Below are 25,474 nucleotides of genomic sequence, written 5' to 3' on the forward strand. Positions count from 1 at the left end.
CATGGATTCAGTGGCTGATCAGTGGTCATGTTCTCACCTAGCATGTGCCAGGTCCTGGGTTCGAACCCTAGCATCACACACACACACACACACACACACACACACACACACACACACACACTCGTGGCTTTGTCCCCAGACCTGACGCTGGGCACCCTCAGGCTCGGGTATGGGAATCCACAGTTCCCATAGCTCCCTGGGGAATTCCAACGCTGGCTGTCTGCAGAGTGTGGACAGGTGTCTAGGACACAGTGGGGTCCCTCCAAAGTGTCTAGGCCTTTGAGGTTTTCGCTTGCCGATGAGGGTTTAGCAGCTGCCCACTGCCCCTGCAGGGCTGTCCTGGCACTGTCCAAGGCCTGAGGACTTGGATTTGGGGTGACCGAGCCGGGCATCTCAGCCAGTTCTGAGCCTGCCTCCCCCTCACACCCTCCAACCTTGGCAATGTGATGCCGCTGAGCAGAAGACACCACTAAGGCCCCCCGAGGGCAGGGTAGAGGAGTGGGTTTGGTCAGAACTGGGGAGGGAGAGCCAGCTGCCCTGTTAGCCTGGGACAGTTTTTGTTGAAGTGTAAGTTGGCACAGTCTTGAGGAATGGGGTCCATTTGGCAAACTCTGTCATTTCTTAAATGCATACGTGTGGCCAGCAGGCCTACCCTCAGGGATCTACCCCATAGAAGCACTCACCTGGGCAGAAGGGTCACGTGTGGGGCTTGCTCTTCCCAGGGTTGTGTGATGCTGGTGAAAATTTGGAAATCACTTCTGTGCTAAAAGCCAGTGGAGTCTGGGGGCTGAGACCCTGGACCCTGGAGCCAGTCTGCCTGCGTTCAAGTTCAGGTACTGACACTAACAGCTGTGGGATGGGGGCAAGCACTAAGCCTTTCTGTGCCTCAGTCTTCTTAGCTATGAGATGGATATAGGAGCTACTTTGTGGAGCTGTTGGAAACATTTGAAAAGCTTGTCTATGTAAAGTGCTTAGAAGAGCACCAGGGTGCAGAGCAAGTGCTGTGTTAGCATTAACGAAAGAGAGATTAAAAAAAAAAAAAGCTTAAATGTCCATCAAAAGAAGAAAATAGCGGTGACCATATTGGAATACTCCACAGCACAGGAAAAAAAAAGGTCAGTATACATGTATGGACTTGTGAAATGTTCTCTTGCTGCAGCTTTACCATTGTGCAAGAGAGCTGCAGAGAAAATGTATAACGTAATGCCATTTTGTGTGTGTGTAAATGCACAGAGAAGGACAAAGGAGGGCACACATGTACACCAAGAGTTGGTATTGAGACTCTGACGAGGGGAGGACCTGCTCATTTTATTTGAAGCACTTTTGTATTGTTTAACTCCATTACAGGGAATATGTTTCTTTCCTAATTTAAATGAAATCTAGGTCTGAGGGTGTAGCTCAGTGATAGAGCGTATGCTCGGCATGAGCAGGGCTCTGGGTTCTGTCCCCAGTGCTGCAAAGAAAAACAGAAATCTAACAGTTTAAAAATTGGAGATGAGCTAGGCGTGGCACACACACCTGTAATCCCAGCAACGTGGGGGCTGAGGCAGGAGGACTGCAAGTTAGAAGCCAGCCTCAGCAACTTAACAAGATCCTATCTCAAAAGAATAAAAAGGGCTGGGGAAGTAGGTCAGTGACTGAGCACCCCTGGGCTTCATCCCCAGTACTGACAAAAAAAATGACAATAGTTCTACCTCATGGATTGTTGTAAAGATGAAGTGGGATAACATCTGAAAAGCTCCATTAATGATAGTTCCTTTTCTCTTAAAAAAAATGTAAGTGGCTTGTGAATTGGCTGGGTGGGCTTGGGCAAGTCTCTTGACCTCTCGGAACCTCTGCATCCTCAACTGTAGCACAGGGGTTCCCACCTTCCCGTCCGGTCGCTGTGACATAGTAGAATGGTATCCTGGGGCATGAGGCTGGAAAGCGCCTGCCCACAGAGGAGCTCAGCAGACACCCACGCCTTGCATGTGCCCTTCCTGGATGGGAGGCTGTGATGGGTGGAGTGCCGAGCTGGTGGCGGAGGGGAAGCAGAGATGGATGAAACCCTCAGCAGCCACCGTGGGGGGAGGAAGAGGTCCTGGTGTGGCCTTGAGGGACTAAGAATCTAAGCACATGTGGGTGGAGGGGACGGGCTGCTGTCCCCACTCCCTGCCAGCTCAGAAGTGGGAAGCGGGCCAGTGGCGCTCGCTGTGGGACATTGAGCATGACCTCCTGGGAGGCAGCGGGAGTCCCTTGCAGATGTTGGGGGGCGAGCTGGAGAGATGGCACAGGGACCAGACCGGGAGGCCCTGGACGTGGGGTTTGAGGCAACCCTGCCTCTGCAGCAGGGGCTGAGGACAGAGAGAAGTGAAAAATGCCCTGGGTGACCTCTGCGGACCGTGGTACATACCCTTCAGGCGATAGAGACAGGACACCAGCATCGGGAACCCTGCGGGATCCAGAATGGGGCCCTCGACAGGGGGCCTAGGCGGCCTCTGGCTTCTGAGAGGGTCACACCACAATGACAATGAAGGAGCTGCAAGGATCAGCTGGAGGCCTGTTCCATGGGACACACCATGACCTTGAGAGCAGGCCCGGGACCTCCCGCCATGCTCCGCTCATCATTTCCATCCACAGAATGGACTCCCAGTGCAAGCACTTCCAGCCCCCCACCCCCACCCCGAAGCCGCATCCACACCTCAGGCTCAGGAGTGTCTGGGGACCTGCCAGCCCATCCCCCAGTCTCTGTGCAGTACCTGTCTGCATGAGACCAATGACAAACAGCCTGCAGGGCATGGGGACCTGGGCCGTTGCCCCATCCTGCCAGGAGCCACCAGGGGAGGCTCTCCTTGGAGAAGGGTGGAGGGGATTTCAGTGTTGGAGGACAGGGCTTGAGCCAGGAGCAGGAGCAGAAAGCTGATCCTCATGGCAGCTGCTGGGTCTCCAGGTCCTGTCCTGCGTCCTCTCCTTCCTGTATGATTCCCATCCTCATGGGGCAGGAAGTGGCCTTAGGGCAGCCGGAGAGCAGGACGAGCTGGAAAGGGGGCTGACAGCCCTGAGCCATGGAGTGGGCATAGAGGTGGGACCACCCAGCCTGGCCCCAGCAGTGCCACAGCCCCCCCACCCACCCAGAGGGACAGCCTTGAGCTGGAAGTCAGCAGTGTGGGGTCCGCCATGCGACCTTGACCTATCCTTTTCCCTCCCTGGGCCTCCTGTTTCCGTCTGTCTGAATCTCCTCCGCAGATCTCAGGAGGGAGCCCTGACACCCCCGTTCAGACCACAGGCCTGGGTAGAGCCAGCTGCCACGTGCTGAGCGGGGCTCCTGGCTGCTCCTGCAGCGTGACCCCATGTGGAGCAGAGGGTCTGAGGGCAGCATGGGGTGGTGGTGGGGATCAGCCCTTTCCCCTGGGTGGCACCGTTAGAGGAAACCTAGACCAGGGAAAGCAGGGAGGAGCCAGCCCCGCCCACCTGGGCTCTCCCACATCTCCAGGTTCCTGGGCGGGCAGGACCTGGATCTGCTGGAATGCCCCTTGGCCTCAGCCTCAGCTCAGGGAAGTTTCCAGTCTGAATGGAGAACCCAGCAGCTGAGATGCAGGGCTCCTCCCACGTGGGCTGCATCTTTGGCTGAGAAATCAGGGGGAGGGACACAAAGACCCCTCCCCAGACGTGACCTGTGGCCCGTTGTGTCTTCACAGAGATTTACTGCCCTTCACTCTGCGGCTGCCCCAGGCCATCCTTGAGGCCAGCAGCTTCACGGACCTTGAGACCATCTCCAACCTGGGCCTGGGTAAGTGCTCCCCATGGAACCAGGAAAGCAGGTGGCAGGTGAGGAAACAGGGCCCTAGGGTTTCCCTCAGGGCCCCTCAGTGAGACCAAACTGGACCTGGAGTTCCAGCTCATGAGACCACCCCATCCTGGACAGCTGACCAGGAGGACCTCTCATGTCAGGCCATGGCCCTGGGACAGCTGGGCAACGCCAAGGCCTGTCTGGGTGGTGGCCAGATAGTTGGCCACCAGACTCTGGCCTCTGACCTCAGCATGTGCTGGCATCTCTTATACTGCTGTCCAGAGACGTGGACAGTGGACGGCTGAGTGGTAGACAGCAGCCTGGCCTGGGGACCCAGGGAGGGTCTTGTCTGACCCCAGGTCTGGCCCCTCCTCCTGGATCTGCCCTCTCATTGGCTGTCTAACCTGGAGTTGACAGCCAATCAGCATCAACTCTGTCCTCACCTCTTTAGCTGCAGTGACTCATCCCAGTTCCAAATAGCCTGGTACAGACTGTTGTCATCATCCCCATTTTGTGGCAGAGGAAACTAAGGCTCAAGAGGTCAAATAGCACATCCAATGTCACGGCACCTGGTGGAACAGAACTTGAACCCAGGCAGCTGAACGCAGGCACCTCCCTCCATCTCACACTGCCTGTGACCACCCAGAAACTGCTGCTGGGCAGAGTCACCCGGTGTATAAACTCTGGGGCCAGCTTTCAGTTGACATTGGAAGTCAACCCTGAACTCCATACCTTCCCTGCCCCCACAGATATCTCAGTTGTTGGGCTTTTGCCCTCCCGGGAGCTTGGGTGTAGGACAGATGACAATTTTGCAATTAGCACAATCCAAATGACCTACCCCAAGGTCTAGAACAACATTATTGATACTTTCTAACCACTGCCAAGCACTAGCTTTGTGTGATCCTTGTGTATTTTAAAGACATAAAATACAATTTAAAAGTAGAAGGGCAAGTTTTAGCCCAGCTGAGGGGCTTGCCCAGCTGGCCTAGAAAGGTCAGAGCAGAGCTGGGTGGGACCTGCACTGAGAGCTCCTTCCCACAGTTCACTGCACACTTCGTGACCCCCTCTGTGGCTGTTGGAAGGAGCAGTCGGTGGCCACATTGCAGTGGCATGACCTCCGTAAGGGTAGGTTTGCTGCACCCCTGACCCCACTTGTGGGTCAAGGCAAGTGTCCCTGGGCCTGCGTGTCTGGAGACCCCTGCAGGTTCCTCTCTGCCGGCAAGAGCCTGGTTGCCCCAAGACTTCAGAACACTCTGGATTTGAAACAAGCTGCTCCTCTTTGGAGGACCACATTCCTCTGGTACAGATGAGCATCTCCTGAGAGAACCTGTCCCCAGACACCATGTGGGAATGCAGAAAGGAGGCACCAGTGGAGGCCCCGGTGAAGACCCAGGGCAGCCCAGATGCACCCCCGGCTCTTGCTTCCTGGAGAATGGGAGTTACGTGAAACCCCAATGTGTTGCAGCTTAGGATCTGGAGGGCACTGTTCAGACCTAGTGTCCCCAAATGCTGAAGGACAGAGTGTCCCAGGTGCTGAAAGCTGGCCCAGATTCAGAGCCAAGGAAAGGCTAATATTCCAGTCTGTGCCCTGAGTGGAAAGGGACCTAGAACTGAAGGGGTCCTTTGTGTCAGGACTGGCCCTGGCCCTGGCCTTCACAGGCTTGAGCCTCAGCAGCCCTCAAATGTGGCCCAGGGGTGGCCCAGGTGTTAAATAAGCAGAGCATGCCATCTGCAAGGGCCAGGCACCCTGGGGTTGTGCTAAGCATATCACGTGCTGTTCTAGGCAAGGAACTCTTGCAGCAGAGAACCAAACCCCCTCAAAGTAGCATGGATAAAAAGAGAGAAGGGTACCATGCAATCTCCCAGAAGGGAAGGTGGAGAGTCTCTGGGCTTGGGGCAACAGTCGCTGCCTTTGCTCTTTGCCTGTGGCCCCCTGGCCTGCTCAAGTCCTGCTCCCTCTCTCCTCTGACTGGCCAGGCCCTGACCCCAGCCCCTCTGGCTACTGCTGTTCATGCAGGTTCTCCAGGGAAAATTCATATGACCAGTGGCCAGCCACATAATGTGGAGGGGGAGAGGGGGACAGTTCCCCAGTATAGTCAGTGTTTCAGGGAAAACCAAGAGGACTTTTGGAGGACGATTCCTGGACACAGGTGCACACATTCATTATTTCATTTATCCACATAAAACCCATTTTACTAATGAGGCAAATGGAAACGCAGAGAGTCTAAAGGGCTTATTCATCTGGAAAAAGAAGCGAAACCCTGATGCAAGACGGACGCAGCATGGATGAACTTTGGCGACACATGCTGGGTGAAGGGAGCGGACACAGGTGGCCCGGGTCTGTCCTCATGAAGTGTTCAGAACCGGCAGATCCACAGAGATAGGAGCAGGTCAATGGCTGCCAGGGGATGGGGACATGTGCTCGTCTGTATGGAGGCTCCCTGGGGGATGGTTAAGATGCTCTAAAATGGATTGTGGTGACAATGCACGGCCCTGTGGATATACTAAAAGCCACTGGGGTGTTTTTTTAAGTGGGTAGTTATGTGAGTGACACTTCAGGAAAGCTCTTAAGGAGACACAAAAATCCACAAAAGCTTTCCACACTAGGGCGAGGCAGGGGCTGGATTCACCCTTGGGCTTTCTGAGCGGGAACTCAGCTGTGTCTGACCCCTGCCATCGGTCTTCGGCCAGGCCTGGTCACCCTCAGCCCCTCAGTACTGCCCTCCCTGGCCTTTGCCCAGTGGAAATCAACGTGGTGGCCTTTAGGCTGTAGGGCCAGGATGTGGCGTTGGGAGATGGACGGTAGCCAGCCCTGCCTTCTGCGTCAGACCCTGCTCACACCGATGTTTTCTCCTGTCGCTTCCCCATAAATGTCTAGCATGCCACTGGGCACAGTGGCGCACGACTATAATCCCAGCAGTTCCGGAGGCTGAGGCAGGAGGATCATGAGTTCAAAGCCAGCCTCAGCAAAAGCAAGGTGCTAAGCAACTCAGTGAAATCCTGTCTCTAAATAAAATATAAAAAGGGGCTTGGGATGTGGCTCAGTGGTTGAGGGCCTCTGAGTTCAATCCCTGGTACCAAAAAAAAAAAAAAAAAAAAAGCCTAACTTGCTGTGTTTGCTTTTAACTGGCAACCCCAGATAAACATGAAAATGAAAACCATACATAACCCGTCAACCTTTGCAGAAAGTACGGTTTTGTGACTTGCCTTTTGATTTTGTTCTGTTTGAACTTGAACGTACTTGTGATTTTCGGGTTTGTTTTGCCGTAGACCCAGTGTGAAGGGGTGTTTAGTTCAGCATAAGGATCTGTCAGACTTTCAGCCCATCTGACGATCTTGGGATCGTAAGTGTTTTGAGGCACATGTCTTCCTTATCTTTAGTATCAGTTATTTTCTTTCTCTGACGTTCAACTCATTTTCTTAGGTGGGTAAAATAAGCCCTGCTATTTAGACAGGGATGATGTTGCTGAAACAGCTATTTGCTTGCAGGTTCAGCTTCATGTGACGGCTCAGAATGTTTGTTCCTGAGCTGACGTCAGGAAGTCCAAGTTTGGACTGGGAAAAGCCAGCGTTCAACAGTGCAGGCTATATAAGGTGTAATCTTGGACTTCTAGAGTTTCAGGTTAGCTGGGGCTACAAAACCCGCCTAGGGAGTAATTCAGCTCTGAGCTGCACACAGTCGATTCTAAGTGCAGAAGGAACTCAGGGAATAAGGGTTTCAGGCAGTGGTTCTCAAACATATTTGCAATATATATGTTTAATATTTTAAAAGTACATTCAGGAAAAGCATTATGTTCTCTAGCTCACCCATGTTTGCTTGTAACTTGCTTTTTCCTTATGATAACAATGAGAATTTTCCTAGTTATTAAATATTCTTTGGAAACTTGAACAACTAGCCAACAACCCACCTTTGGGAGGCCCCCAAAATATATGTTCCCTGAACTCCCTGTGCTTCAGGGCTGTTTTGATGGCATTTGGGGGCACATTACTGTGTTCATTCATCTCCTTCTGTCCTGCTGCTGGCTCAGGTATCCCCAAGGGTGGAGCCTTATTTTGCTGTCAGGTCCTCAGCCTGGCCCTCTGAGGACTGTAGGAACGGACACTTCACAAGAGACATCCCCCACTGAGGCTCAGGAGGCTCAGGCCAACAAAATGGCGGCCTTGGCTAGAGGGATGAAGAGAGGCAGCAAAGGGATGGGCCCTTTCTGGGAACTTCCACAGCTTGGCACAGTGCCCAGGGCACTGGTGCACGCAGCGCTGCCAACCACTAGGATTGCATGACACTATGTTCCTCTTCTCTGGCCTTGGCATTTTGCAGGTTGCAGAGAAAGTTACTACTCCTTTTTTTCTTTTTTTTTTTTTTTTTTTGAGCATAAACCCCTGTGCTGCGGCTGCGCTTCCCTCACGGGGCCCAGACCCCACAGTGCAGCTCCCAACTTCCCCTCTCCCCTGGAGCTGCAATGGCTTGGAGGTCTGTGCCTTGCTACTTGCAACCACCAGGGACAGGAAAGCAGCATCCTGGTCCCTAAGCCCTTCCCTTGAAACCCAGTGTCTGCTCTGCTCCTCGGGAATCCAGATGAACTGAGGGAAGCGTGTTCTTATTCTGCATAGGGCAGCCCGCCCTGCTCTCCTGGGCAGGCCATGCTTCGGGCGGTCCACCCACGTACAGCTCGGATGTCCTCCTTTTGGCCCCCCTCGCCCACTGTCTCATCTCCTCATCCCCTTTGCCTCAGGCTGTCCCACCTTACCATCAGAGCTGACCCTTCCTGTATCCCCTCCCCTGGACCCTGCCTCCACACTGGCTGAGCTAGTCCGAGGCTGGACCCCTGCTCTGCTCTATGCTGAGCCCTGCCTTGGACACTAAAGATGTGCAGGTGGGCCAGGTGCAGGTGCTGTCTGTGCCTGGTGGGGCGTCAGACAAGAGAAGAACTGTAGCTCAGTGGTCACTTCAGAGCACACTCAGAGCTGGGGGACACAGGAGCCAGGTGAATGCATCCAGAAGCCTCCACCAGATAGGTGCCATGTGACCTGAACCATAAAGGATGAGCAAGAGCTTATCAGGTGGAAAGGGTGGTCAAAGAATCCCAAGCAGCACAGGAACAGAGTCAGGTAGCACGTGGCCTGTCCATGACACCCCAGCACAAGGAGTGGGGTGAAGACTCAGCAGACGATTTTAGAAAGGAGATACAGGGGCCAGAACAGCAACCCACCACAGGCTTGACGGATGTAGGAAGCAATGATGGGAGGGTCCTGGTCCTGGCCAGCAGTTCTGGGCATTTTCTAGCCAACATCCACCTTCACCAAAGGAAGGATCTTGGGGGAACTTGGGCTGCTGCCCCAGTTACCTTTGAGTCAGGCTGGCCACCTGCTGCTTGGTGCTCTGGAAAGTTCCAAAGAGACACTTGTATTGAGCTTGTGCAGAAGTGCTCACCTCATAGAGCATCTGAGTCTCAACACAAAGCACCCAGGGAGTGAGTCCACCCTGGAGGGGCCGGAAGCTGCCCAGGAAAGCAGAGCAAGGACTGGCAATCATGGAGAGTAGCTGGCCCCGACACAGGGCAGCCTGCCTTGGACAGACGTATCCTGTGGCTGTGATGTACAGAGCTTTGCATGCTGGAGGGACACATGGACATCTGTCATCTTGTTATGGTGGTGACTGCTGGCCTTCTTGGCTGGTGGCCATTACACAGGGTCTCTGCCCAGGGTAGGGCTGAGCAGTGAACCCCACTCCCCTCCAGTAAGGGGTACCCACGCCTGGCGGAGGCAGCTGACTTTGTGTCCTGGAGTGCACGCTGCTCACCTTGACCCTGGCCAGCAGGATTGTCAATGACCACATCCCTGAATGTGCCCATGTCTTAGAGTGGGCACACACTGTTGCCCTGACCCCACCCACCATCCAGCCATATATCCTTACTGTCAATGCCAAGAGGCCGTTGTGTTCTTACCACATCCCCAGCTCTGGAGTGCAAGCCACCTTCCACTCACCAGCACTCGGAGAGCAACCGAGAGGGGAAGTGTCGCAAGTTCCTATGAAGAAAGGCTGCGTGACATGGTGGCTAAACAGAAGCTTCAGAGCTGGTCTGCCCCTTCCAATCCCAGCTCCCTCACTCACCAACCCTGTGACCTCAAGCAAGAGCTTTGGCCGGAGTTTCTTATCTTCATCCGTAAAATGGGAACAAGGCCTGCCATCAGGGTGTGGAGATAATCCAGGGAAAGCCAGCCTCCCACCCGCTGGACACACCAACAACTCCCTGGGTGTTGTGATGCATGGTTTTCTTTTTCCTTTTTTAACATTAAGTTTATTTAACTGATACATAAAAGCATAAAATTGTACATATCGATGGGTCACCGAGTGATGCTCCGGTTACACAGCGATACACTGTAAGGTTTAAGTCAGACCAAACACACCAGTTTTCTTATTTATCATTTCTTTATGGTGAAAACTCAAATTCCTTGTTAGCTTTGTGAAATACACAGCACGTTGTCGTTATATGCAACCGTCCTGTTCTACAGTCGCACACCAGAACCTCCATGTGTGGCTTTCTTATGAATGAATCTCACCCAGGTGGCAGAAGCCCAGTGCCAGGCCGGGCCAGCTCCAGCTTTCACGGGAATCCTGGTCGGCCTGGCCAGCCCCCTCTCTGCTCCTACAATCCGCAGGTTGAGCAGGACCTGGGTCCCAGGTTCCTCTGAAGGAGGATCTGCTTGAGCGAGCTCAGGGTGGCTTCTCTGCCAACTGAAATTGTTTTCAAGATGTGTCCCCATGCCCTTCTGGGGAGAGTCCTGAGCATTCCTGGAAGCTTGACAGTGTGGCACCCAGAGGTCAGGGACTCCCGAGCCAGGCCTGCCTAGTTGGCTGCAGGCACTTGCGGACCCAGCCTGTTGGCAGTGCTGGGCCCCACTCAGCACCAGAGCCGCTGCTGGCCGAGCTGCTCCCCACGGGGCCTGGTCCCAGCTTCTCAGTCAACTTCAAGAGCCCGAGTGTGGTGGGTTTGCAGCATCAGGTACTCTCCATGGGCTGGCTCTGATCCCATGGGCCTCAATCCCTGGGTTCCTTCTTCCCATATCAACTACGGGGGCCAAAACAGGCCAAGTCCCCTCCCAGGACCTATAGTGTCCTCTCTTGTGTCCCAGTGATGTGGGCACTGCTGAGATCCTCTTAGAGGTGACCAGGATGAGGCCCAGGAGAGCCAAGTGACCTGCCCCAGAGCACCCAACTGGGCAGCTGCAGGACTCCAGCCTCTGTCCCCCCACCCGTCTGCGCCATGCCTTCCCCACGGGAGCCTTCTGCTGGCCTGGCTCTGGAGCGTGGCCGTTGTCACCCCCACCCTGGGTCCCGCTGCCCTCCGTGTGGGCTGTCACATCAGGGGACGGAACTGAAGCTGGGCCTGTCACATCCCCCCAGCCCCACCCAGCTCTGCGGGGGAGGGTGGCCGGGGCTTCCCCTCGAGGCAGGAAGTGGGGAGAAGTTTAAGAGTCTAAGGTGGGAAACAGCCAGAACAGTGAAGCAGCCACCTTGACTGGCCTCGGGGCCCTGCCCCCCACGCCCGCGAAGGCCACCCACCTGAGCACTCACAGCCTCCCCGTCTCTGCTTCCCACAGGCTTCTGGGACTCCTCGCTGAACCCCCAGCGAGCCCACAGGAACTCAGCAGAGCCCCCAAGAGACCCCGGGCCCGGGGCCCCCACAGCCTGCAGCCCCCGGCCCCCCGCTCGCTATGAGAACTGCTCCTGCGAGATCGAGCTGTCCACGGGGAGCGACCGGCTCTGGCTGGTGAATCCCATGTTCATCGAGGACTGCAGCAGCACCCTGCCCCGCGACCTGCCACCTCTGGGCAGCTGCCCCTCGCGGGCTTTGCCAGCCACCTCAGACACCGCCTCGCCCACCTCCAAGTGGGCCCCCTGCCGCCCGCCGCCGCCACCCCCAGCACATGCCCCGCACCCCGCTGGCCCAGCCCGGCCCTTTACACTGGCGGGCCCGGCTTGTCCACTGCCCGGCTCTCCTGCAGCATCAGCCCCCCAGACCCCAGGGACCCCAGGGACCCCTGACCATCCAAGCCAGCCACCCATGACAGCCTGTGAGAGGCTCCCACGACCTGCCCCTGGGCTGGGCCCCCTCAGGGAGGAGGAGTCGTCGCCAAGGACCAGCCCCAGCCCTTCACAGCCGGCCCAGGCCCCTCCGCTGCCCCTGAAGAAGACTCTTCCAGCTGCTCCTCCCAGACGGCGCATCTCCGACAGGGTGTCCCTGGAAGACCACGGTGCAGGGATGGTGGCAGAGGGGGACCCACCAGTGCTTTCCAGGGCAGCCCCACTCAGCCCACCTCCCCAGGGGACATCAGGCAGCCCAGGGGACAGACTTCCAAGGACCACAGAGCAAGGCCAAGAGGCAGAGGCCAAAGCCAGTGATCTGGGCAGCAAGCCAGAACCTCCCAGGAAGGCCAGGCAACCCCCGGTCCCGCCCCCCAGGAAGAAGCAAGTCTCCAGGCAGCTGGCCCAAGGCCTGCCAAGTCCCTCGGAGAGCGCGGAGCACCCCCCTCAGGAGGTGGCCTCAGAGAAACCCACACCCAGCGCCCCCAGAGAAGGCCAGAGTCCTGCTCCCCAGGCCGGGACTCAGCTCCTCTATGCTCCTGCCAGCGCCTGTCCCCAGAGCTCCGCGGGGTTCAAGGGCTCCCTGGCCTCGCTCTCAGAGAACCTGGGGCTGCCTGCTTCAGCCACGGACCAGGACTCCTACTCTACCAGCAGCGCCGAGGAGGAGCTGGAGTTCGGCAGCCCCAGCGTGAAGAAGAAGCCCTCCATGATCCTGGACAAGGCGCGGCACCGGCTGAGCTTCGTCAGCTTCACCAGCGTCTTCCACGCCTTCCTCTCCAGCGACCGCAAGCTGTACAAGAAGGTGGTGGAGCTGGCGCAGGACAAGGGCTCCTACTTCGGCAGCCTGGTGCAGGACTACAGGGTGTACAGCACGGAGATGATGGCGCGCCAGACGTCCAGCACCGAGATGCTGCAGGAGATCCGCACCATGATGACACAGCTCAAGAGCTACCTGCTGCAGAGCACCGAGCTCAAGGCCCTAGTGGACCCCAGCCTGCACTCGGAGGAGCAGCTTGGTCAGTGCCTGGGCAGGGGCTGGCAGCTGGTGGGAGGAAGGGAAGGATGGCGTGGCACATAGACCCCACAGCCCCTTAGGACAGAGGAGGCTTGTGCGGTGGGCACACTTGGTGTCCCCCACCCCCTTTCCTGGGTGCATGTCCCTGTCTGCAGCCACTGCAAGAGGTGGCTCCTAGTGGTGGATGCCCACCCTTTTCTAGAGCAGTGACTGCAGTTATGTAGGGGCCACCCTCCCTGTACCCCCTTCTGCCACCAACAGCCACCGTCCACCATGGGGGGCACACTGGGCCCTTCCCTCAGGCGGGACTACCATGTGGTGCTGTTGATGCTCCCGGGCACCCTGTGGGACCAGACTAGGGCTGAGACCTTGTCCTCACTGCCTCACTTCCCTGGTCACTTTCCCTCTGTCCCACAGAACCTCTGGGGTGCCCAGATCCCTCTCCTGGGCTCTGTTTCTGGGTCACCAGCCCGAGGCGGCTCACTCCTCTGACCCCCCTGGCCTTCCCAGCCCCACCAGCCTCTAGTCCAGTAGCTGTCAAACCCTCTGTCAATTGTGACTCACACTGAGAAACAGAGGGGTCGTTGCGATCAACCTCGCAGCCACATCAGCATTGGAACTACTCAGTCAGGTCACACTGCTGGGGCCAAAGCAGCTGCCCAGACATCAAGTTGCTGATAAGCTACCTGGCAGTGGTCACTTCCCCAGCCCTCCAGGGTCCCCTCCCCCGGGCTCCCCAGCCCTCGAAGCCCCTTCCTGTAATGAGAGGGTCAGAACTGGGCACAGGAAGGGGCACGGGGCACTCCACGTCACAGGCGGTTCATTGTGAGTGTTTCCTGATAACAAAGGGCCAAGCTGGAGGAGGCCTGTGGAGGCTGGCCTTGCTGCCCGACTCCTGGGAATGGATACAGTCACCAGGCCACGGATTGGGGCGCTGCCAGCGTGGGGGGTGGAAGTCTGAGGCTGGTGCCGTGTTTGCACTTGTGCGGGGGCCTGGGGAGCGGGGTCCTCCTGGGCAGGAAGCTCTGGGCAGTCTGGGCGAGGCCCACCACTGCAGCCTCAGTGCAGGAGAGTGGAAAAGCCAGGAGCCCCTCCTGCCCTCAAGGAGCTTGCTGGCCAGCAGGGTGGCCGGCCACCGGTGGGAAACCTGAGCAATGGATAGAGGAAGGGGTAGGGGACTGGGCAGGCAGGAGGCACCGGGAAGGCAGGTCACACAGGACCTGGGCGCCTCCCCGAGGACTCGGCTTCCCCTGCAGCAGGTCAAGCCTAGGGTAGGGGGGTGCGGGGGCGACGTGGCCTCAAATATGCACTGGGGGCATAGTGCCCAGTGGGAGCCGAGGCCAGCTCCGAGGCTACTGTCACTGTCCAGGCACACGTTGAGGGTGGCCAGGAGTGGGCAGGGCCTGGGCAGGTGGAGCCGGGACCTGGATTTGGGTCTGCTGGGGAAGCCAAGCAGGACAGGCTGACGTGGGATGTTGGGGAGAGAGGAGATAGGCCAAGGACAGGCGCTGGTGTCCCTGGGAGGCCACTTCCTGACAGGTACCAGGGAGAAGTCCAGGAGGTCAGTGTTGGACATGTGACCTCGGAGACACTTATTGTCCTAGGGGGCCGTCGGGTAGGCCCCGGGGACCTGAGTCTGCAGTTCTGGGGAAGAGTGTGGGCTGGAGGTAGATGTTTAGGAACCGTCAGCATAAAAAGAGCCGCGAGGCTGTGAGATCATCCCAGGCCTGGGAACGGGGCTGGCCCGGGGGACGTGGAAGGGCATGGCAGGCTCCAGGTGGCCCGGAGCAAGCTGTGATCAGCCCTGCCTTCCAAAATAGGGGAGGAGGAGCTGGGCCCAAGGGAGGAGCAGGAGAAGGGTGCCCAGCCGTGGAGAGAGTGGTGGGCCTCCTTGCAGGGAGAAGGCAGTGTGGACACAGGTGGAGAGCTGAGGCAGGCGGACCCAGGGCTGCTCGGGCAAGGCTGCTCCTTTGGCTAAGAGTCCAGCCGAAATGAAGTGGGGAGATGAGTCAGGGCTGACCCAGAGGCTGGGACAGGGCCAGCAGTCTGTGTGCCAGGCTCTGAGGGAACCGCTAGGATATGAGGACCCTGGGACACTATTCCCCGGGGGCTCCTGAGCCACGGTGTCTGCAGTGTGGCTTTTGGCTGGATGCACTACACGTCCCCACTGTCAGGACCATGGGGTCTACCTGCTGGGCTGAGAGGTGTCCCTCCCGGGACCTGGCTATGGAGGGCTGCAGGGCGGTGGCAGGGTCCCTGCAGCCAGTGCCCTTACCCTCGCCCCCTGGCCACCCGCAGAGGCCATCGTGGAGTCTGCCTTGTACAAGTGCGTGCTGAAGCCCCTGAAGGAGGCCATCGACGCCAGCCTGCTCGAGATCCACACCAGGGACGGCGCGCTGCAGCAGCTCAAGGACAACCAGCTGGTGATCCTGTCCACCACCACCACGGACCTGGGAGTGACCACCAGCGTGCCTGAGGTGCCTGTCATGGAGAAGATCCTGCAGAAGCTCTGCAGCATGCACAAGGCCTACTCGCCCGAGAAGAAGATCTCCACCCTGCTCAAGACCTGCAAGCTCATCTACGACTCTATGGCCCTCGGCAGCCCAGGTAGGCCCGGCCAGGCCACCAGTCACAGGCCCAGTAGTGGGAGGGCTGGGCATCCGGCACCTCCCAGGGGTGACCTGGGACAGGGAAGGTGTGATGGGCTGCTGCCCTGGAGCGGGCGAGAGAGCCACCCTGGCGGGGCCTTCGCGGGCACTGGGGCTGCTGGAGCGCGGCCACAGCAGGAGATGCGCTGTCCCCCCCTGCGCTGGGGCTGGGAGTTCAAGGTCACGGTTCCCGAGGCCACAGAGCATGGGCACCCACCTGCCTCCTTCTTGCTCTGCCTTCTGCACTGGGTGTCCCCTGTGTGCGTGTCTGTGCCCAGGTTTCTCCTCTGCAGCTGTCCCTGCTCCAGAGTGACCTCATTGAGCTAATTATATCTGCAACCAACAACCCCACATCCAAGTAAGGTCCGGCTCTCGGTACCGAGTTAGTTCCTCGTGAGTTTGGAAGGGACACCATTCCTCCTAGCAGTGATGCTGGCCACGCTCAGCTGGGCTGCCAGGTGGCCAGTCGAAGGCCTGCTGGTTGGGGACAGCAGTGCCCCTCTGGTGGTGGGCTGGTCTAGGATGGCCAACAGGTTACCCAGGCTTGCACCTGTGGCCGTGGCCGGGGTCCAAGCGAGGCCCGTGGAGAGCCAGCCCGCACAGGCGCACTGACACATCTCTCCAGCTTGTTTACTCACAAGATGAGCCAGACTCAAGGGGTGAGGCACTTCCCCTCTGACAGGATCTGCAAAACCACAGCGCTGGGGTGCAGAGTGGGAGGGGGATCACTGGGATGGTTCCTAATACCGTTGCCACAGCGCTCCTCCAGGCAGACCAGAGCAGGCGCCCATGGTGTGCACCTCAGTGAACAGAGCACTGGGGGGATCATTCCCCAGTCACCCGTTGTACAGTAAGCAACATGTCTAACTATACATGGCAGCCATGGTAATGGAGAATGCAAAAATTGTCACCTCTACAGCCGTGTAGAATCGGGTTCAAATTCCTGGTCCCGAGCTGGGAAGTAGCTAGGAGGCAGAATGCTTGCTCAGAGTGCATCAGGCACTGGGTTCCATCCTTAGTACCAAAAAAAAAAAAAAAAAAAAATCTGGTCTTCACCTGCTACCTGTGTGAATGATCACCTTACCCCTTTGGGCCTGATTTCCTCCCCCTTCACAGACAGCTTTTCTGGGAGGGGAATGAGCCCTAATGGTTCAGAAGCCACCTCAGTCGCTTGGGAATACTGGAAACAAGCCCTGTCAGACGTTGGCCTCCGTGTGGGCAGCTGCTGGCTGTTGGAGGACAGGGATGCGCTCTGTCTCCCGGGAGAGGGGCAGCCAGCCTGGCCATGGGCTAACAGAGAGCAGTTGTTGATAGAGGAATGGGAAGGGGGGACAAGGGCCCTTCACCCCGGGAAAGCTCCCTGGGGCCTGGCACAAGCTGGAGTCACTCTTGAGTTGTGCTTATCTGTGTCCCTTGCCCACTTGTGAGACGGAATAGTGTCCCCAAGGGCGGACACCACACTGAGCGGGAACTCTACAGACACTTCACTGTGACCTTGGGAATGTGATAGAAAGAGAGGACCGTGGCAGAGCCAGGGTGTGGCCTAGAGTTTCGGGGAGTGGACGTTGGACTTGGCAGTCAAGGGTCTTGTGCAGTCTTCAGGCCAGAGAACAGGCCCAGCATGCCAGCACAACCGAGGACCCTCCTAAAAACTGTACCAAAGAAGTCAGGCGGGCTCAGCGGGGAGCCTGCAGACCCCGAGCCCTCAGCGAGCTCCACGTGGCCAACCCTAGAGGCACAGAGCCCCAGGAAAACGTCGTGCCCGGGAAGCGCTGGCTGGAATGTTCCAGAGGCTTGCCAGACCTCCACAGGGCGGTAGTCCGGCTCTGCAGCAGCTGGGCAGGTGGGCTCGGGGTGCCCAGCATGGCATGTAGGGACAGCCTCAGCAAGGGCCAAGCCAGGAAGGAGACAGACCCTGAGGTCCCTCTGCTGGGGTCAGCATCAGAGAGACCATAAGCTGCCCTGGGGCTGGGGGGGATGTGGAACAGCCTGACCCACTCCCCTCAGGTGGCACAGGTGCCCGCCTCACGTCCTCCTGTGGGGGGCACAGCCACACCCACCAGCAGGTTCCCGCACTCAGCACTTAGAGTGTCACCTTCCCTGACTGGTGTCTCCTGAGGGACGTTGTCCACCCCTGGGCCTCGCAGCATGAGGGGGGGAGTCAAGGCCAAGGTACTGGGGAGCCTCGGAGGCGGTCAGGGACCAGCTGCAGCGGGGAGGGGGCTGTTCCATGGTTGATCAGAAGCCTCGGGCTTCCTGGGATTCTGTTTAAAACCTGTCACGTGGTGTGACCTTCAGATGCCTCCGGTTTCTAACCAGGGAGAGCAGGTGGTGGGGGGGATGAGGAGAAAGGGGACTGGGGACGGGAGCTGGGGGGGCGGGAGCTGGGGCACAGGTGGAGCAGCAGCCTGATGGGGAGGGAAGGCTGATCAGGGAGGCCCAGGACAGAGGCAGTGAGCCAGCAGGTGAGGCCAGGATCAGGCTGGTGTGAAGAGCCCCCACCGTGGGTTCCCTGTCGGGGGACAGTGGGCTCCCTGCCCGCCGCTGGCTGAGTGCTGGACAGGGAATCCAGTGGTTCCCAATTTCATCTCCACCCAGCTGGCCAGGGCCACGCCCTCAGGCCTGAGCGCCTTTGCCTGTGAGGAGGCCCCCCAACAAGGACAGGGCTTTGGGGTTCATCCACGGGCCTGGGCTTAAGCGCCCACTGCCATGTGCAGCCTTGGTGGCATCTCCCGGGGGGGACGAGACTCCTCAGCTGCTGCTTCCGGGCGGAGGGCGGGCAGCCGGGTAGCACCTGGGCACCAGGGCGCTGGGTACTGACCTCCCGGGCCTCAGTCTGCCCACCCACAAAATGGGCTCAGATCCCCTCTCGGGCATGTGTGTGGGTGCTAGGATGCAGTCACACTGCTCCCCACACTCCCAGACCACGGAGGGGAACCGCTTCGTGGTTTCCAAGCCGGGCCCCACAAGGCACCCCAGGGAGGCCACCTAAGGGACACAGACAGCTGGGCCCCAGGCCGGCCTCACTCCAGACAGCTCTGCTGGGACCTGTTTTACACGCGTGGGGTTTTGTCTGAAATAAATCGTTCTGAGGCTTTTTTTTTTTTAACCTTTCATTTGGAAATATTTTCAAACTTGAAGCTCTGCAAGAATGTAAATAACTCGTGGAAAGAGGAACACCTACCTGTCCCTGGGAATCACCTCCTCACCCGCAGCTTCCCCCACCCCCCTGCCCATCTCTGCAAACCTGACCTTTCCTGAATCACAGGGGGAAGTGACACCGCCTAGGGCCGTACCCCTGGGTGCTCTGCTGGGTGTCATGGAACGTCTGAGGCAGCGAGACCCCCGCGGGTGACCACTGTGGCGTTTTCCATTTCAGTAGTTTTCATCCACGGTGCGTTATCTGAAGCACCAAGTTGTCACCTGGCTCTGCGAGGTCCTTTCTGGCTTTTCTGGGTTCGGGACGCAGTGACAGACCAGCCAGGGGCTGCGTTTGCTCGGTGCCTGTGTCTGGCCTCCTTTAATGCCGGGTATTTCCAGGGCCTGATCTTGGTGTTTTAGGACCTTGGCATTTTTGAGATTGAAATGCAGGCTTCCTTCCCTGCCCCCACCTCAGTCCTTCAGGCAGAAGCTCCGCCTCCGCGCCAGCAGATGTTTCCCGAGATTGGGTTGAGGTCCTACGCTCTCCGCCACATAGAGCTGACTCCTCCTGAGACTTTGACATTTGGAGATCTTAAGTCCAGGCCCCAGGCACTCCACTCACACCCCTCTGCCGGCCCTGTCCCCACCCGCCCCAGCTCGGGCTCACGGAGGGTGCCCTCCCTCCCGCCTGCCCCACTGCCAGCTCCAGGCCACTTGCCAAGAATCAAACAGGGCCTGGCTGCTGGTGGGACCTGCTGGGACAGTGGGCGGAGGGGAACTTGGAGCCTGGAGTTCTGGGTTAAGTGGCCACCCTGTCCTCCAGGAAGGTGGCTGCTGTCACGCCCTTAATGCTGGTGGGCCAGGATCCACACCTAGAGTCACCTTGCTTCATGCCAGCCTGGAAACGAACCCCAAGTTTGAGAATCAAAACCAAGTCCCTTTTCCACTACAGCAGGTTTAGGGCCTGGGCCCAGCAGGTGGGGGAGCCCCCAGGGCAATGGCTCTGAGTCCACGCGGCCCACCCTCCGTACCCTGGAGCACACCCCGTTCCTGGGGGCCTCATGAGCGTGGAGAGAGTGGTAGGTCTCTAGGTTCATCTCTCCTGTCACATTGACTGGCAAGTCATTCCCAGCCTGGGACATCCTCACCAGGCATTGAAAGCCGGCCCTGCCATTGAGAGAGAAGGGGACCCAAGCCCAGGAAGCCCCCTTGAAGGTGGTGGGAGAGAGGTGGTGCCCGCCCCGTCCTAGGAGGACGAAGAGCAGGAGACTCCGAGAGGCCGTGGAAGGCCCCAAAGCTGCCTGTGGTTCCCTCAGGAACCTGATGCCACAGGAGCCCGGAGGTGTGACCTGGCTCTGGCCCTAGGGAACATGGAGCTCCCCCAGCTGGGTGGTGGACATGAGGCCAGTGGAGCCTCATGCAGCTGGTTCGGGTCGGGGCGGTGGCCGGGGAAGAGCACGGGACAGGGACTTGATGGGGACTCCAGAGGCCTGTGACGTGGAGGGGAGTGGGGACTCAGCATTAACATTGAGATGACAAGTGCTTACTGTTGAAAGGTGGGCCGAGTGTTTGGAAGCCTTTCTTCCCAGGCGTTTTGAGGGGACCTACCAGGCAGGTGGGTAATCACCAAGGACACCCCGGCTCCCTACCAGGCTGCTCCCAGAGAGGCAGGATGCTCCCTATGGTAGTCTCGGTCCCCCTAGGCATTGTGGTCCATGTGACAAGAGAGCACAGGCCTGGAAGAGACTCCCAACCCCACTTTCCTCCCTCACAGAGTCCAGTCTGATGTCACATCCTGAGGGTCCTGGGACACCTCACGCTCCCATCTTTGGGTCAAAGGTCTCACCCCAGTGACGCAGCAGGCACCATGCCGAGACTTGCCTCTCTGCCACCTCGTGGGGGGAGACCCTATTATCACCCCCAGTTTAGAGTCAAGAAAACTGGGGCTCAGGGAGGCAGAGTGGCACGCTTAGGGTCACAGCTGAGTGGTGGACAAGGGACTTGGACCGTGGTCCTAAGCTCAGCCACTGCCTCCCTGGCTGGCCTCCTCGGGGTGCCCAAGAGTCAGAGATGACCTCAGAAAAGGCAGGCCCACACCGCAGACGGAGTTTGGCTGCCCGGCTGGTGGACTGGTCTCTCCAGAGAAGGGTCGGGTGACCGCCTCAGGGATGCCGCGTGCACAGAGCAGAACGTAGACTGAACCAGCGTCTGAGCACCCGGCGGGCGGGCAGGGCACTGAGCAGGAGGGAGGGGCTGCAGGCGCTTTGGCACTGTGGGTTCAGACTAGACCTGCAGTTTTCACACTGGCTCTGGAAGACTGTCTGGAGGTCACAGACATAGTTGGGAGTCAAGAGGAAGTAAGCAGATGAGCCCTGCTGCCCGCACCCTGGGCCCACCAGAGAAGCCGAGCTGTGCACAAGGTGGCCGCTGTCACAGGCCCTTCAGGGCAGGAGCGAGTTTAAAACCCCCTGTGCCAGACACGGTGTTTTACCATCGATGTTTTCATCAGATAAATTCATTCTCCACAGTTCAACAAACATTGGTTGATACAGATGTTAATAGCAAAACCCAGGAAGACCCAGACCCGTCTTGAGGAGGGTCCCCATTTATGCCAAAAACAGAGCAGTAAACAGTCAGCAATCGTGTGGGGTGATATCTTATGTTCATTCATTCATTTAGCAAATACACATATTAAATACCCGCCGCTGTGGGGCACTGGGGGCCAGGCACGGCCAAGGCATTGGTTATAAACTCTGAGCAAGGCACAGTCCCACTGAGTAATGATGACATTCTGCAGGGGACACAGAGAGTCAACAGATAATGGAAACTCAAAGCATCATCAGATGAGAGACCACGAGGAACAAAGCAGGGCGAGGGCTCTGGGCTCGCGGAGTTGCTCTCCGGGCCCGAGGAGGCCTCTCAGAGTCAATGTCTGCTAATTATTTTTCCACTCCACGCTGACAGGACTCAGGAAACCCACCCTAAGGGCATGAAGCCTCATGGGTGGGGGTCTTAGGGAAGACTTCTGGGAGGAAGGGAATTGCTTTAAGCTGGAAGCATGGTGCAGGGCAAAGGTCAAAGCAGCTCAGTCCTGCACCTGGTGCAGCCCCAGGACTGTTGCATCAGCCACCTGCGTTCAGTCCTTCAGTTGGAGCCGTCAGCAAAACCAGGGGCGGAGCTGGTTAGCCCAAGCCGATACACCCTCTCCTCTAGAGCAGGGGTCTGCTCACTCTGGCCCGCCTCTGACTTTATAAACACATTTTTATTGAAAAGCAGCCACATGTGTTCATTTACACAGTGTCTAGGGCTGTTTATGTGACATCAGCTCCGTTTTAACAATGGGGACAGAGACCGTGTGCTGGGCAAAACTAAAAATATTTATCTGGCCCTTTACAGAAAGCATTTGCTAACACTTTAGAGATTCCCAAGAGACCAGACCTTATTTCATCCTCTCAGCTGATGCTCTAACGGCTCTATATGATGCCCTGAGTGTATTATTATGTGCCAGTTTTCAGATGGGGAAACTGAGGCTCCGGGTGGCTTGGTGAGAGACCCTTGGTCACCCAGCACATCCGCTGGCACAGTCAGGGCCTCTAATCCTCATGGTCTTCATGACCGAGGTGAGCGCTCTCCAGCTCAAACTTATCTGCAAGAGTGCTTTCCTTCTCCAATATCTCCCAGCCGGTGAGACTGGCAGAGGGGCCAGACAGCTCTTCCCAGCGTGATCCCCAGGCCTACAGCTGGCGACCAGATGGAACGTGGCAAAAAAGAAAGCAGAAACACCAGGAAATGCAGACTGCAGCTGGCAGGGTTTCAGATGCACAGCCAGGCGGGCGTGAGCCCAGATCCACAGACACAGATGTTCAGATCACAGGAGAATTTTCCCACAACCTGCCCCAGCATCCCGGGGTGCTGGCTGAGGACCTGCTGTGCACGGGTAGGCCAAGCCCTGAGCCTTGGGCTTCAGGCTTCCCAGGAGAAGCCCCAGCTGCTCCCTGGGGGTGGGCTCGAGCCAGTGCACTTCAACTGTGCTTGAAGCTTGTGTTGGTCCAGAGTCTACAGGATCCTAGGGGCCGTGTGGACGTCTCCCACCTACATCAGAGGGGGAGACCCAGATTCTAGTCCAGCTCCACCAGGGACCAGCTTGGGCCTCTGAGCAAACCCGGTCAGCTCTGAGCCTCAGCTCTCTGGTGGGGAGGTTGGCCCTGTGACCTGAGGCCGCTGATGGGCAGTAATAGACCGTACCAATTTATGGGAGCTAACTGCGTGCTTTTCCTTCATCCATGTTCAAGGTGGTACCTTGCAACTGGCCATTGTGGAAACAGTTACATGATGGAGGTTGGCAAACCGGCCGGCCAGAGAGGTTGTTTTTTCTTCTAAAAGCCAACTGTGAAGGTCTCCCAGCACAGCACTGTGGAAGGTCCACAGCAGACCCTAGTATCTGTGACGGTGACCCTAACCTTGGGCAGGACAAGTCGGGTCAGAGGACCCCCGAGGAAGAGGCAGGCCACCCAGCTTTGTGTCTGGGGACTGAGAGGGAAGCTGGGTCCTTGATGGGCATGGGAGGACCAGGAAGGGCTGCTCTCGGAGACGGTGGTGCACACCTTGGCGTGGCCGCTGGTGGGGGAGGGACCCCAGCCCTACAGAGGCCCGTCCAAGTCGGCTCTGGGGTCCTGCTGGGAGCTCGGCATTCATTCACACACTGACCCTCTGCTACTCCTGTGCCCCTTCACGTGCTGGGCAGGCTGTGGGCACAGGGGAGATGGGGTGCAGTGCTCGTGGGTCACTGGAGGGACAGAGGTGGGAGGGGTGTCCCCCACAGTGGGCAGCTGAACACCCTGGGCAGAAACAAGGACACCAGCCCAAGGCCCTGCAGGAGTTGAGCAGGAGTCCTCAAGGACTATGTGGAGAGCAAGTGAGGGCCAAGGACTTTCTGTCCCCAGAGGCACAAAGCCAGTCTTGAGAGACCCCCTCCCCACCTGTCTCCATGGTACCACATGGCCCAGCTGCTCTGTCCCCAGCCCTGGGACCTCAGATCCCTAGTCCTGGGGCCTCTCTGTCCCTAGGCCTCTCGGTCCCCGGCCCTGGGCCTCAGTTGGGCCATCCTGGGGCTGAAAGTCCCACCCCCGGGCAGGGCTTCTCACCCCGGGCACTGAGACTTGGGACTGGGTGACTCTGTGTTACGTGGCTGTCCTGTGTGTTGGAGGACGTTTCCCTGACCTGGAAGCCAAGAGGTGGCTTGCCAGGTGTCCCCTAGAGGGCAAGATCACCTGGCTGAGAACCAGCAAAATCGCTTGCCTGGTCATGGAAAGTTCTTAAAGGCGCAGGACTGTCACGGCTGCACCATGGCACCCACCCGCCTCGTCCCCCAACTCGTAACTCAAAACAGAAACAAGATCTGCACACGGCTAGTGACCAAATAAACCCAGGCACAAAACTGTCTTTCCCCAGGAGCTCCTCAGTCATGCCTCAGGCTCATAAAGGAGACGGGAAGTCTCCCCAAAACTGACTCTGCGGGTTGGAAGGCCACAGAGGCCTGGAAGAAGGCAGGGCTGGAACACAGAGCTAGAGGAACCAATGTTCCCCTCTAGCAGACGTCTCCATGGGAGCAGGGCGGGAACACCCCATGAACAGCCTTCTATAGAATCCCCACCAAAACCCCACAGGATGGTCGTGTTCTCTGTGCCAGTTCACGTAGGACTAGAGATGCAGGTTCAGAGAGGTAAAGCAATTGGCCAAGGCCACACAGCTGGAAGCTTTATGCTGGGACTTGAGCCCCAGGTCTGTCTGGCTGCTTTTCAGTGCTGCCCACGGCCAGTGCGTTCAGCCTGTGCATCTTACAGGTGGGAAAATTGAACCCACTGAGGGAGCAGAACACGGACGTCCCCTTTGGGCAGCACTTCACAGGTTCTGACGCACTTTCCCATTCTTTTTCTGATTGTATTCAACCTAAGCGCCATCAGGGCCGGTGATACTGGCTCCATTTTGCAGATGTAGGAAAAGCATGGTCAGGAGGACTGCGGCAGCACACTGTCCTCCAGACTGGGCCCGTGGCAAGCACAGCCATGCTCCCTGGGCAGGCCGTCCGCGGCTCCTCGTGGCCAGCACTGCATGGTGTGCTCTGGAGGACCTGGCAGTGGGTGTGCTGGCTGGGCCCTGCCTGCCGAGGGGAAGCCTGGAGATGCTCCTGTCCACCCTGAACCCGCTGAGGCAGTGCGGTGGGCTCCTGGGGTGTGACCCAGACCCCGGGGGGACACTGTCCACAGATGTTTGCAGCTCACATCCTATAGAAGCTGGGCTGTAGCTTGGGCCACTGGCAACCCACACACACACCCCAGGATTTAAACAGACCTTTACTCCCTCTCAGGCGCCTGTGCAGGGTTCAGGTCCCCTACACCATCCCCAGGGACCCAGGCTCCTTCTACCTTGCTACTCCACCATCCTCCCGGCTTCTCTCCATCCACAGGCTCCTCCCACTTAAGGACATGACCTGGAAGTTGAAGGTGCCACCTCCCTCACGACCCCTTTAGCTAGAACCTAGGTGTACGGTTGCACCTAGCTGCAAGGGAAGCTGGGAAATGTAGTCTTTATTTCGGGGTCGCCCTGTCCCATTTAAGCCTGGATAGTCCAGGAGGAAGGGAGCAGCCGAATCTCCAGCTCTCTGGCCAGCCTTAGCAGGACTGAGCGGCGAGGAGCACAAAGCCCTCCTTAGCCAGTCCTCCATGACCCCGATGTCACAGTCCCTGGCTTGAGACTTAGAAAGGCTTTGAAGGAGGCTGGGGATGTGGCTCAAGCGGTAGTGCGCTCTCCTGGCA

General features: G+C 58.0%; 1 protein-coding gene across 2 annotated transcripts in view; it reads left to right on the forward strand.

Annotated features, from left to right (window-relative positions):
- The window catches only part of RIN3 (Ras and Rab interactor 3), a 117,029-nt gene that overhangs the window by 77,832 nt on the left and 13,723 nt on the right, over positions 1-25,474 (forward strand). For both annotated transcript variants that reach the window (XM_081288687.1, XM_081288688.1), the window contains 3 exons: positions 3,678-3,769; positions 11,372-12,871; positions 15,169-15,477. In XM_081288687.1, the coding sequence (XP_081144813.1) occupies positions 3,678-3,769; positions 11,372-12,871; positions 15,169-15,477 (1,901 nt within the window). The remainder of the gene's footprint in view (positions 1-3,677; positions 3,770-11,371; positions 12,872-15,168; positions 15,478-25,474) is intronic.

The sequence above is a fragment of the Spermophilus citellus genome (genome assembly GCF_964194105.1).
Source record: "Spermophilus citellus genome assembly, chromosome: 4".
NCBI lineage: Eukaryota > Metazoa > Chordata > Mammalia > Rodentia > Sciuridae > Spermophilus > Spermophilus citellus.